The sequence below is a fragment of the Melanaphis sacchari genome, unplaced genomic scaffold (assembly GCF_002803265.2).
Source record: "Melanaphis sacchari strain LSU unplaced genomic scaffold, SCAv2.0 Contig45_pilon_pilon, whole genome shotgun sequence".
In the NCBI taxonomy this organism is placed as follows: Eukaryota; Metazoa; Arthropoda; class Insecta; order Hemiptera; family Aphididae; genus Melanaphis; species Melanaphis sacchari.
The window spans coordinates 1740572-1756175 of record NW_020271303.1 but is presented as its reverse complement, the minus strand read 5'-3'; the positions used below and the strand labels follow the sequence as shown (position 1 = coordinate 1756175).

The window sequence follows — 15604 nt, the reverse complement described above, 5'->3', positions numbered from 1 at the left end:
TTAATTACCTATTATTGTGAGAGTACACTAATTACAAACACTATGCCTTATGGATAGAATATAAGATATTATACCACTTCACTGTTGTAATCGTGTTTTTTTTTTAAATCCACATAATGCACAGTTAACTAGCAGTGTATAATTTACGTAAATATATATTTATAATCGTATTAACCTGTTTTCTCTAAAAACGGATAAAAACAGTTTTCAAGTTTTTTTTTTTTTTTTGTAGTCTTAAAATTAAAAAAATTACGCACACTTTTTTGATTTAATTTAGACCAATGAGTTGTGATATTATGTAAATAGTAAATTATAAGTTTAAGTTACCCAAACGAGAGTAACAAATAGGTATCTACTATTTAACAATGTACGACCACCAGTTTTCTCTGATAGCTGTAACATGTAAAAATAATTTCAGATTCAAATTAACAATAATTAGATATTGAAAATCTAGCCTATAGAAGGTTACTAGATAAAAAAATACACAATTTCTGAATTACCATTAATAAAATAATATACAACTCAGTTAGAAGTATGAAAATAAATTTAGGAAGCCAAACGCCAATCAATATTTTAGTTATCAATAATTACAATGAGTAACTGTGTAAGAAAATACAACGTTATGAGAATAAAAATATGATTAATATTTCAAAAATTACCGCATACAAATACAGTAGTACAACACAAGTGCTTTACAGTACATACAAGCAATAATTTAATAGTCCAATACAAATAACATAAATTATTTTTTTCTTTAATGAATGTTATTTATAAATGTTTAATAATTAAGTTGCACCATAGGTATTTTATAGATAGTTTTGAAGTTTTGAGAATAATTAACAACTACAAATTATATTATTATACTTTTTGTATATTTTTAAATTACATTTTTTTAAAAATAAAGTCATTTAGCAAATATTTTAGTTTCAAAAAGAGAAAATACATGTTTCTTTTGTATTAATATTCATTGTATAACATAATTAATAAATATTATAACTGTATAACATTTCACAATTTTTTTTCAAACTTAAAATTATAATAATTTTTATAGTTTAAAACACGCTAATATAATGATTAATTATATAATATAATATATTGTTTGTTTTTTGCAAATTCAATCACTCCAAATAACTATATAATAAATTATTAAAAATAAGATAAAACTATTATAAAACACTCTAAAAATAATGGTTGATTAAAATATTAAATAACTTTATCCAAGAAAACTAGGCAAGAATACAATATACTTTAATATATAATCAAAAATATTAAAAGGATCATTTTTCAAAAAATAACTAAAGTGGGTAGTTTTGAAGTTAGCATATAAAAATAATATTTTAAGGGTAAATTTATGGTTTTTTTTCTTTTTTTAACAAATCGATAATACAAATAAAAATGGTAATATTAATTAAAAACAAAAATGTTCTTGATTAGAATTATTAATTATACAGAAATAAAATAGTAATACACAGCCAGCTTGTGTTATTTCATAAGTTTGTTTTGTTTGAGAATAGGTAAATATATAGTTTTGTTTACAAACAGAATACAATAGAAATAAAGGATACAATACTTAACAATATTAATGATGACATTTTTTTCTTGAAAAAATCTACTCTTACACATATATATTTATGGGTGTGTTTATAAATAAAATCTCTATAATAGAATATATAGTAAAAATAATTCATTAATTCAAAAATATATAAATACATACAATATAATATATATATGTTATATATTTAAATGATTATAACGAGTTTATCCAGATCGATCCAAGGACACTCACAGTTTAATTGCTTATCAAGTTTATTAATATTTATTTTAGAGATAAATGTTCCAATCAACATTCACTCTTGTCTAAATTAATTATGTTCAATGCGATACTTATTATTTTAAGCACCTCACCTAAATTACTGTTATATACTTTATAATGAGATCGATCACAAATTAAATTTCTCTTAAACTTTGGCTTTTGTAAAAGATTTGAATCCAAATTATGCTCCCCTTAATAAAAATGTTATAGAGATCAAAAAAAAAAAAAAGTAAAATAAAACAAAACAAAATTATACAATAAAAAAAAAAAATAATTAAGTCTATCAATTTTAGTTTGAACACATCTGAATTATTAAATTCTTAATTCACATTAAGAGATTAAGAGTTATTAAACTTTTTTTTTTACTTTTTTACATATTTTTATTTCCAGAACAATTTGAGCCTTATATTTAAGAAGCTAACTTGAAAAAAAATTATATTTCTTTAAAAAGATATGTTAATTTGGGACAGGAGATTGTCTTAGAGAGCATTTATAAAATAATAATGAATATAGATAATATTATCATATATAACCGCATGTGACATAATATTTCTTTAATTTTTAGTATAACTATCATATTATTTATGAATGATATAATCAAGTTAAATAGATTAAAATTGCACATATATTTATTTTTTTTTGTATTCATATTAAAAGCCAAATTGATATTTTGTGAAAAATAGATTTTTTTAAATAAATAAAAAAACTGTCACATGCGTTTAATATATATCTTAAAAAATAAATAAATAAATCAAATACAGTAAAATAATAATAGTAAATACAAACTCATAGAGCAATTGGTAACTACTTAAAATAACATAACATATCATATAAACAATAAATAAATCAAAGTAATACAACCAAATAAAATAATACAATTACATTTGGGAAACAACGTAGTTTGAGAAGCAAAAGTCTAAGTAAAATAAAATGCTTGTTCTCGAAATTTAATATATCATTTGAAAATAAATATAAAAATTATTCTGTGCGCATTTAAAATGTAAAAATATTAAGTCTAACCATAACTATAAATATAATTTATCATTAAAAATTATTGCTTTTTTTAGGACATTATCTTGTGGTTTTCGATTATTAAAAACTAATACTTTGTCTTTTATAAATTTATAAATATGGCTTTTTGTCTGGTAGATAAATAAAAATTATCATTTCAATAACAGTCATTCACATCAATGCAATAATGGACTTATGAATGAATAAAGTACTTTTCCTAGGAACTTTTTCCCAAGTACTGAAACATTACAAAATTTTAAGTATTAAGTCGTAGGTATAAGATACCTTAATGTATGTATGATTTTAACTTGGTAGAATAATAATAATTATTATTATTATGATTATTATATACCTAGGTATATTTGTACAACTTATTTTACTAAACATTAAATAGAAATTTGTTTATACATAAAACTGGGTACAAATCTCGATGAAAGTTGATATAGAAAAAAAAATATATAAAAACACTATTGTGTCTTAGCATTTGATAAAAATATAATAATATATAAAAAAAAAAAACATAATAATATTAAATAAATAAAATAAAAGGAAAAACATTTTAATTTTGGCAGTTAGCGTAAATTGGTGCAGATTGTCGGTATCGGCGGTACCTGGTGTATCGTTTTCATTACGCCAATTGTGCGTTTTCGAGAGACCCGACAAATCTTGTGCAAGCTTTCTTCCATTTGCATTGCGTACACCATTTTTCTCGGTGTTCCATACCATATACCTTACGACACTTCTTCGTTTCACCACGCGCTTTTCTTATAGGGCTATTCGGGAACCTTGGGCCACCCAAGTTCTGATACATCATTTTGATCTGTTTCTGAAAAGAAAAAAAAAATTAAGATTAAAACATTAAACCACATATAATACAAAATACATATCAGTGATCCATTAACAAAAAGCACTAACGTTTATGAAAATATTTCTTTTACGTAATTTGATAACGTCACATCAAAACAAAAATTTTTGCTACTTTTTATCGTTATCATTTTTATTTTTTCAATAATAACACTTTCTCAATTCTATATATATATTTCAAAAGTAAAATATTTTTTAGAGCACTTCAATGTATAAAAATAGAATTTTGAGTAAATATTTATAATTAATAAATATTTACAATTATTATTAATTAATTGACTTCTTATCCGAAATTTGATTTTTATAGATCGAATTATTCCAAATAATATTCCACTTAGGAATATGAAATAAAACTGAATGCTTCATTTAAAAAAGTAAATAACTTTAATTCAAAATTAAATTTTTCATATTATACTTTTTTATAATACAAAAATTAAATGTGGCATACAACATTTATTCTTGTAAATAAATAATATAAGCTCACTATAATTGATAGTAAATAAAAAAATACAATGATTTTGATTAAATTTTATCACCACAAGTGTGAAAACCAATAGAGATGATAGTTGTTATTATTGATACTAAATAAATAAAAAAATATACATGACCGCGAATTAGATTGCATTGTGGTTTTTAACAACTTCAAATGAATACATTAAACGAAAGAAATTAAATTTTTCAAAGGTTTTTTAAACTTATATTTTTTCCCTCGAAATAATATATTACGTACCTGTCCGTTAAGAGATGTGAACGGCCAGTTGATGACGGTGTTGCCAGGCGTGCTGGGTATGTTCACTGGGCAAGCGCTTCCTGGACGAGGTATGATCAACGTTTTCTGATATTCGGGATCTATATTTAACGAAGATGAACCAAAAACAAAACAAAAATTATAGTTAATAACATTTCGTAAACCAAACAGCGCACACGCGAAAAATTGGTAATAATACGAATCGTACAAATAATGATCATCTTATTGGGCGCGCATCCTTTACCTTCGTGCGGCGGACGGGCCATATCCCGATGCGACAGCGTGGGCGGTGATGAAGCTGCGCCAAGTTCCACTTCCGTGTAATAGAATTCCTCTTCGTGGTCGTCAATCGAATCATTCGTACAATCATCCGAAAGAGATTTGTCAAGCCTCGGTCTGAAAAATTCATACCATCAAACACACACATTAGTTAATTTATTAAAACAATCGATATATTTTACAAATTGATAAAAAGATATTCTAATCTCATTTACCTTCATCATAAAATAGTAACCTCCAACCCCCAATGGTCGACAATCCCGAGGTCAATATTTTAATTGAATTAATATGCACAACGATAATATTACGTATAGGTACCTACCTATATTATTATTATTTTAGGTTTTTACTCCGCTGCGCCTTCGTTATATTGTTTAAAAACGAGGACGCAAGCGGTCGTATATTGCAATAATAATTTAATAATAATATCCAACACTTACGTTTTGCGCATGCTAATATAGATGCAGTTGCAATATAATTATAGCAACTGCATACATACATACAAAGTAGTATTTTATTAATAATTGCACTATTCGTTGCACGCTTACCCAAGGTGATTCTGGCGGACGTGTAATTCGATGGAAGCCACAGTAGTGGTGATCATAACGCATCCGGGCCAAGTGCATTGAAAAACTGTACGGCAATCCGACTGCAACATAAACAAAAGAAAAGTTCGATTATATTATAGTAAAAATATTATTTTTATTGCACTCATTTGCACACAACAAAAATAGTAATAAAAGTTGGTAACAAATAAAATTCAGCGAGAATAACGAAGATAATAATTATTATTATACGTATAATTATTATACTAAATAAACGGATAATGCCATTTTAAGTTATGACATTTAGTACAAACAAAATATTTCTAGGTCATTCAAGAGATTAAATTGTTCTCCGATGTATTTATAATAATTAATAAGTAATGAGAGCATATCCGTCGGTATTCATTATATTATTTTCTAAACCGAAAAAATAATCACGAGAGCTAAAAGCATAAATATTCAACATGACGGTTATAATTAAATAATATAATACAACTGTCGCAGGCGAACTACAATATGAAATTAAGAACGAATGTATTGATATAATATAACCTGATCAGAAGATATTACTGATTTATACTTGATTTAATTGTAAGTATTAATTTATCGTAACAAGTGATAACGATATAATATAATAGGGTGACCTAACGTCACGTATATACAACGGAATTGTCCCGTTTTAATACGGTTATCTCCATATTATTATTTTACATGCGTAAAAGAATAAACCTATACACGAATAAATACAAAACAATATTTTTAAAGTTTTATATTGAATTATTGAAAATTTTATAATAATTCTATAGTTTTTTAGTTTATAGTTATAACTTGTAAACAACAACTTTTTTACAACGAGCGAGGAGTGTCGATGAACAAATTTCAGCGATAAGCATGATACATGTCGTATTGTGGATTGTGATGTATACTGTATACATAGAGTAATTCAGAACCCTCAAGACCGCCATCCTTTCAAACAACTTGCTTTGTTAAATATGGAAGAATTATCTCAAAAATATCTTTAAAAATATGAATTTTTTTTATAAAAATGGTCACCTTAAGAATAGTATTAGTTAAAGTAATATTTTATTATTCGTATTAGCATTTTGATGTTGTTCATTGTTCGCATAAACTATATTGTATAGTTTACGCATTTATATGATTATTATTTGAATGTATATATATTATGAATTCCATTAACAACAGTAAAAAATGTATAACGTATAATCGCATAAATGAAAGTTGTTTAGTAGTCCGCACGTAAGTATACCAACACTGCAGCAACGTTGCATAAAATAATATTTTTGCAGTTAAATCGTAATGCGTCACAATGCAAGTGGGCAGTGGCTGACTATTGTATTTTTGGAATCGTAACAAAAGCGAACGAAATGTAATAACAAAACGGAGATAATTTGATAAATTTATGTAACACGTAATTTTTTTAATTATTATTTTGAAGATTTATTTTCTTAATATTGGGCATTACGTAATAAATTATTTTACTGCAATATGTGCAATTTATTATATTTTAATATTTCTAATTAATTTTAAAGAAAACAAATCGTACGTGTGTTTAAACACAACTTTCTCTATAATTTGTTCATAGATCAATATTGCATACATAGATAATACATAAAAAAAAACACAAAAGTCGTTTAGAAAATTTATTCAAAACGTAAATGTATGATTAAAATATTTATATATTAATATATGTCGATAGAACGCGCCGTTATAATATTGACATTTGACGGTCACGAACAAATTATGGCATTAAGAATAAAGAAGCAACAATACTCTATGTCACTGCTCATGCAAGTAGAATATTCTGTTTAAATAATTCAAACAAAAATAGGAAGATGATATGATGTTATTATACATTTAAATGGTGGTGGTTATTATTTTTGGGTTATGCTGATATGGAACAATCGATGACGACGATGACATATAAATATCATCCGACAGCCTTTACCAAAAGGCCAATCGCGCGATAAATATAATCTCAAATACTTGGACAAGAATCAATAATAATCGATATAGCGCTTCGTGAGAACCAATTTCAGTGCCAATGCATCATGATTTTAAATATCATAAACGCATTAAGGTCATTACCGCGAGAAACATTGGCGTACACCAATAATATTAAGTTGGTTCTAAACGACGCAATGAAGAACTGGGTTAAAAACGTAGTCGAAGACCGGGGTATGAAGAAATTTCATCGAAAACTTATCGAAAACGTATAATCGACACGCGCGATGAGAGTAGTATAGCAAATCGATTGGCGAGGAGTTCCTCTTTGTTGTACGATAAAATAATATAACAAGACCACGACGAGTACGAAAATTATTACCGCAGAGGAAGTAAATAATCTAGGTATACTTTAATACTTTAGATATGTGTAAGAATTAAAAACTCGTCAAAAGGTCAACCCCGACCCGACAACCTGCACTGCGGGTACTGCAGTAACGTTTATAATATTATATAATATATATATATATATATACATATACTATTGCAAAATATGCACATCGTCATAATGACACTGTTAGACAATAATTATTATTATCGTGCTGCACCGTGAATATATAATATAAACTGGAAACGTTTCACGCGAACACGCGAAACACTGCAGCAGCAGTCATGTGCGGGATTGAGGGGAGGGGGTGCATTCGTTCACAGCTGCAGCGATCGACCAACGCGTTTCGTAATAATGTATATTATGTATATAACGCGCGTATATGTAGGTATATTATAATTATTTACAACGATATGATATTATAATTATTTACAACGATATGATATTATAATAATATATGGCGATCCGCGGCGCGGGTTGCAATGGATGATGTCCTTGACGAGCGATGATTAAATAGGTTTATATTATATGATGATGAGGACGACAATGACGAATCCGCGACGGTGACAAGAAGGGACGCGCCGAAATGAGGCCGGTGCAGCGGCTGAAACCATGTGTGTTAGTATGCTCGCGCGCGCGCGTGTGTGTGTGTGTGCATGCGTCCACGTCGAAATGGGTCAGGTCGCGAGCGGGGCCGCCGAGCGCGCGTACGCGGTATCTGCTGGGAATGGTCCGGGAAAAAATGAGGTCAGTAGGCACGGTTTTCTGGCGCACTGGGAACGACGGCCGATGACGAATAAAATTGGATCGATGAGCGCGCGCGCGCGCGATGGCGGCGAAGACCGGCGACGGGACGAAGCCGAGGTACGCGGTACCCACGTGTCGGTTAGTGCGCGCGTGCACGCCGGTCCGCGCCGACGCGTGCTTGCACACACACACACACACACACACACACACACATATGGCGGTACGGTATAATATTACACCGACGATCGCGAGTGTGCGGCGGCCGGAAAGCTGATTTTAACGCGCGCCAACCGTTGGCGGGCCGAGCGCCCCCGCGACAACAAACCGCGGGCGCCGCCGCTGCATCGTCGTCCTTTGTTGCCGGTATCGATCTCGGGCCGGCCCCGATCGGCGTCGGCGGCGAGTGGAATCGCATCGCGTGCGTACACAATAAAGCCGCTGCTGCTTTCCGCCACCCGATCCCTCCCCCGTCAATAATTCATCCGGCCGCGCGATGAAAGTTTAGTACCAGAGGGTGGTTGTGGTGTCGGTGGCGGTGGAGCGTATTGCTCTTCCCCTTCTCTCGCCGCGACTTTAGTAATCGGGTCAAATGATTAACCGGGTTAACGGAGCGGCCGGGTGCCTGGAAAAACAAACCGAGCGCGCCGGTGAAGTTTTCCTTTTCCTGTTTGCGCGACGGGTTAAATTATTATGTCACGCCGAAGTGGGGTATATTATGTTCAAAAATAATACGGAACACACGACAGCAATAGCTGCCAAGACACGAGATTATACTCTGTGTCGTTTATAATAATAAATAATAATATATAATACGACGGCCATATAATACATGAGTATATAAATAATATTATGTGTACTTAGTACGTTCTACGATGTATATTCCGCTACAACAACAACAATATATCTCTCGACAGTCCGGGCCGCTCGATTCGAAACTAGGTCAGCTCGACCCAATTCCAGCGACCGGCAGAGGTTTACAACGCAAACAAACACACATTCGCGCACCCGAGCGAAGAGACCTAGTTTATGGCGTCCCCACCGCCATCGACCGGGCCCACCAGATCATCGTATATACGCGACACGAGTTTGGCGATTCGGCTGCGGTGGGACGCCCATTCCCACCATAAGACCATCAATTACTACCGTATCCGCGGTCCATTGTAAGTTATCATTATACACACACTTAGACTTATTAATAATGTACTACAACGTTTGATAATTGCGTGCGCGAGTGAGTGAAAGAGAGAGAGAAAAACGCTGCAGCGGAATGTGCATAATTATTATCATTACTTTGGACTACGGATGCGGTTCCGCGATGCGCGGCGGAGCGCGCGGACGAATGCAATGTGTACATTATACACTTGGTGTGTACGGGATGGATTACTGTTTATAATTTTATTTATCTACCGCGTTTCCGATCGTTGGACGCGAACAAAAAAATAAATATTATTAATAATAGGCAATAACCATATTTAAACGGAAGCTTGACGCAAAATCATTAATCGCCATCGTCTCGGATCGATGCTTACATATTAAATAATATATAGGTACGATTACACACACCCTGTGCGTGTATACATTACAGCACGAATTGAAATTTGCTGTGTATTATCGGTGTGAAAATAATTAAGTATAATATATTATCATTGCTGTATAGAGGGACTCCGGCCAAGGTGTGCGTGGGGGTCAAGGTGGCACGGAAATAGGCTAGCTAGAAATAGCAGCAGTAAGGAAAACAATTTTCATATAATAATAATAATACATATTATAATAACTGTCGTTGGTCGGAAAACACGATTTATTTTTTGCACAGCGTATATAACAAAACCGCGTTTGCGTAATGCAGTAAGTACGTACGGACAACGAAACCGCTGCCAACACTATTTATCCGACCCCACCTTCGCGACAAATAGACAAGCGCAAACGCAACTTAATTTTTTTATACCGCAGAACACGGTCTATGAAACATTTTTAAGGTTTTGTCCGTCATCCAGAGAGCTATACTGATATGATTATGTAACAATTCTCCCGAGGTCTGGCCAAATCATTATTATTATACATGTACCTGCCATCAGTCGTCATATATATTTTTAATCTTTACAAACGAATTGACTTTTTAAGAGGATTATCATTAAATTATGTAACAATAAGTTAATATTGACAGTATGATGTTGATGCTCCCGTCACTATTTGGCATGGCATCCAACACACGATGTGTAATAATAATAATCGCGTTACAAGTGAAAATGAGGTCGGGTACCTATACGTTTTTAAACATTAAACAATAGTAGACAAATATTAGTTACAACAATTTAAACCACCATTTTTTTTCTCTCATTATATATTATTAGGTACCTATTTTATTTTATCATTTCAAGTTTAGTCGATTCGACAGTCAAATTATACGATGGATCACCGCTATTACTAATAATTATTATAATCTCACCTATGACACCTACTACTACAAATATTGAGGTCGACCAAGTTTATGTAGACCATTTACAATAATTAAAGATCGCGAGAATTTAAGATTTTTATATTTTACTCTTTTATTTTTATCGACCTAACCATACCGATTACTAGTGAAAAGCGCGTGCACCCGCCATAATAATAATCATGTACTTTAAATTTTTACACCTCGGAACTGTTTATTACCAAGTTTTTTTGTGATTTCAAATATTCAATCTATTTTATAAGTTATTACTAACCTAATAGACACGTTGTATAAAGAGAATGTCTTGCACATAATTGTGTATATATGAATTATATAGGAGTATAAGTAGAGAGAGGAGAATTAAATAACTTTTACTTTCAATTCGAAAGATGGAATGACAACTGCGCGCGGCATTGTTCATGGTAAACACTAGACTGAAAGCTGTGGCGCAGTTGACGACATTGGAAACGTGACCGAACAAATGAGTAAAAACTGTTTTAATGTTCAATACATCAGAATTTTTTTTACCAAACACGAAATGTCTACTGTATTACATTTTATTAAATGAAAAACAGCAATGATAAAAATCACGAAGAAAAAATCGATTTTGCTCCTTTCAAATAAACATCCTATTGAATGTAATGTGTGCGCATGTTTATTGTGTGCAGTATAAATTTCGATCGAAAACGCAACGGCCGCCCACGCTCCACAACCTCCACTCATCAATGTATTATACTACCACTTGGCCTACCCTACGGCCTACATGAATCCCCACTTACTCAAAGTTGATATTCAAAGAATAACGACAAAATTCCACTCACAGTTATCAAGACATTTTTTACGAAAAATATTATACGACGACTTTATTTGATTTCGATATACATTTCTATAACGTTGTTCAAATACATTAAAATATGTGCCTATATTAATATTGTTCGTTGATACGTACACACACACACACACATATAGTTACATGCGTGTCATATACTTATACGTCATAAATAAAAATTTTATAACAGGGTTATGAACCTTTGCGAGTCAACAATCAAAACCATTATATTCCAGTTGTCGTCGACGCTACCGCTATTCTACACAGGGTCAAGGTTCATCGATCGGAAAAATCTAGCATTAACACGCACAATGGACTTTGTAAACTCCTCCCTCTCACTCATCATCAAACTCTGTTCAAAGTTTAGACATTAAACAACCGTGTATCAAATAAAATTCATTTTGACACATTGATACCTATATTTTTTGGGTTTTTAGTTACATGTGTGGAATTGTATTTTATCATTTTTTAAATAAATATCAGCACATACTCATTTACCATAATAGGCATTATTATTATTATCAGATTTTACTATTAATAGACGGCTTCAGGATGTTTACGACCTATTTTTACTCTTTTCAACCAATCTCCATATAATTCATATTATGCTAATCACATAATAACATTTGCAAATAATAAGTGTCACTGTATTCGTATAATATAATTGACCTCAAGTGTAGAATAATATTTCATAGTGTTTTGTATATTTTTAATTCATATTATATTGCTTTATTTTCGGTTTTTATAGGAAAAATCATTTATAACCTCTGTGCCTATACGCACTCACTGCGCAGCCAATTTCAGGAGTCGGTGAATTTTAAGCATAAAGCAGCAGCTGTAAAAGAAGTGTTGTAACGGTGGTTTTTTCACGATGTACCACTCCTCCGAAACCATGGCCTCTGCCAGCGTGCAGTTGGATGACATTGGCCCGAGGTCATTAACCCACAAACGAAGTGCACTATAATAATATTATAACATAATAATAATACGCAGTATACATACAGTATAATAAACTCGAGATGTAAACACGAACGGGTGATCGAGAGTGAAGACTGAAGAGGAGGAAAAGGCGAGGAATGACACACCAGAAGAGGTAAATAGTAAGAAGTTATTAATAATAACATTGTCGTACTGATTTTAAAATTTAAGGTAATATACTAATATACTATGCGAGTCGTATCTACATTGTATAATAAAAAAAATAAAACGCACGTTCAGGAGAGATAAGACGAACAATAGTTATTAATATTAATATACAATTTGTATATTATGCCAAACAATAATTACGCACGAGTGTTTACTGTATGTGTGTATGCTCGCGTGTGTATGTGTACACACGTTTCGGTGTAGATAGGTCGTCGTTTTAAACATTTTAATTGGCGTAATTCTATATCGTATGTTAAACTGTTAATCGTTATCTCTGGCAAATATAATATTATTATAATAACCATACAATATATTATATCACAATATTAAATAAATATAATAATTAATATTATGTATATACGAAAACATTCTCTGTTATTATTATTTATTGATCAACCTCCTTCTAAAATACCTACACAAAAACACCAACAGAAAATAAAATTCTAATATATATATATATATATATATACATAATTATACTCCTCGCGTACAACAAAAAACTGTTATCAACCATCATAGTAATTTGTCGCACACAGTACATTATTTATACACAAAAGAAATACATAACTTATGCAACTGTACATTACAATAACGGTTTTTTCTACTCGTTTAAGAATTTTTATCGTTATAATTATTATTATTATTCTTTTCATGACTGCTAAACGGACCAAACCACCGAACGACAGAACGTTGCAGATTTTTATTAGTCAATACATGATTGCTAAAGGTAGGTCGTTACGACCTACCTGGGACTTAATATCTATAATAATAAACGCTTTATATTTAAAAATCACACTAATATGAACAAGTATTAATTTATACGCAATCCAATACATAAATAACAAGATCGTTTACAAGGACAAAAATTAAATTGCACAAGACTTTTTTCCGCATAGTATTCATAAGCTGTATTTATAAGCTGTTGACGATATGTGCTAACAAAAAATGTACTTATAATGTATTAAATGTATGTTTTTCTATTGTTTCAAATCGCTAACAATTTTACTCTGGATAATTATAGTGCAAACCAAAAGAAGAAAAACAAAACATTTTATGCGAAATGGTTTTTAATAAATTTATTATATAATCATTTTTTATAAAAGGCCATTAATAATAGTGGATAGCGATAACCTTTTTCAACTTCTAGTGAACTACTCGATGTAATTTAGCTTTTTCACAGTTGGCTAGTGTTGTATTAAATACATCTCAAATAGGAATTTTTTCAATGTCATTAAGCCATCAATATACTCGTAGAAATCATACAACATTACAATTGCATAAAAATAATAAAAACGGTAGCAGTCTGATATTACGTAAGCTAATATGAACGACAACGAGACTGGGAAAAAACTATAAATATAAACGTAGGAGTGAGAGGCACTATAAATATATTATTTATACAAAATTAAAAATGACAATTTATAAACATATCCTAGCCCAAACATTAAAATAATGTCACAATTAACTATGTGCGAAACTGCTTGAAAAAAGAACGTCTACAGAGTTTAGATTCAAATTCGTGAAAGTTGTGATACATCATAAAACGCCACCGATATACTGAAAAACACACATATCGTCTAATCGATCGGCCTTGTGATGATTTAAGCGATAATATGGTCAATACTGCATCAGATTTTCGAATACCGTTCTAACCACATAATTTTGTAACAACAATGATGGTATTTAGTAAAACAAGAGTCAAATTTTGATAATAATATTATAAGAATGAAATTGTCTCTGCTTTTAATCGTATTTTCTTTGTTAATGTTTATTATCGAGACACATAGATATTTTATAATCAATAAATTATAATAGTTCTCCGCATGTTTCATGTATTATCAATACGTTTATATACAAATTATATTATGTAGTGTAAATAAATCACTAATCAGTATAGTTAAGCACATGCTAACATCAACACATCGTTATAATCATCTTTTATACACCGATAGCAATATACAGAATATATAGTGTAACAATAATACACAAAAAAACGTTTATACAGGATTCAAAACGAGCATCGGTTAGTGGAGGAACTCGGTCGGACGACTCGGACGTGTTGCCGGAATTGATATAGTTTAATAAACTTCTATTCTAAATACACAAACACTAAACAGGCGGGTTATTTATAAACACACAGTCGTATAATGGCGGTAACTCGGATCTTTTAACCAATAACAAGACAAAAACATATGAACGTGCCTAGAACAATACTGATTTCTTGAAGCGTTTGATTCTTTTTCGATTTCTGTGATAGCTCAGCGCTGTCAGCGTTGGCAATAGATAATGTAAAAGATTTCGGACGCCGGGCCCCATGAAATATTTCGATTTTCGATCGAATCATTAATATTGCCCACAAATATACGGGCGCGTAAGATGATAAGTAAGGGTCGATTACGTAACTGGAATTACACGAATTCATACATTACAATAGAACGATAAAATCTTTTCGTCGTCGACAAAAAGTGACTTAGAGCGAACCGCTTCGTTTTGTAGAATGGATAAATAAAAAAACACGTCTATCCCGCTGGAGACCGCCCGCGGATAAAAGATTTGAACACCACCGCCACAGTTGTATACACTATACACACAAAACGTCACCGATTTCGGACGATGTACGCCTTAACCTTCCTCTTCTTATCGGGTGAAAAAAAAACAGCCCCCATTCTACTACGTCTGTAATTCTACTGCGTCACAATACCGCTCGGAGCGGATCCCTCTTGTTTACGGATTATGTATTAATATACACGGTACATATACGTATACTACGATCATGATGAGAACGCACAACCCGGTGCCGTGCTTTCTTCACAGTCCACGTACAATCGAAAAACCCTG

At 31.5% G+C, this 15604-nt stretch overlaps 1 protein-coding gene across 2 annotated transcripts in view; it reads right to left on the bottom strand.

The window, feature by feature from the left end:
• Positions 1-2802: 2802 nt before the first annotated feature.
• LOC112598144 (zinc finger protein 395) overlaps positions 2803-15604 on the bottom strand; it is a 31340-nt gene continuing 18538 nt past the window's right edge. Inside the window, exons 5-8 of one of the 2 annotated variants that reach the window (XM_025344512.1) lie at positions 5264-5364; positions 4645-4832; positions 4419-4537; positions 2803-3650 (exon numbers count right to left, since the gene is read on the bottom strand). In XM_025344512.1, the coding sequence (XP_025200297.1) occupies positions 3453-3650; positions 4419-4537; positions 4645-4832; positions 5264-5364 (606 nt within the window). In that variant the 3' untranslated portion in view covers positions 2803-3452. The remainder of the gene's footprint in view (positions 3651-4418; positions 4538-4644; positions 4833-5263; positions 5365-15604) is intronic. The other variant, XM_025344513.1, reaches the window with a different exon arrangement.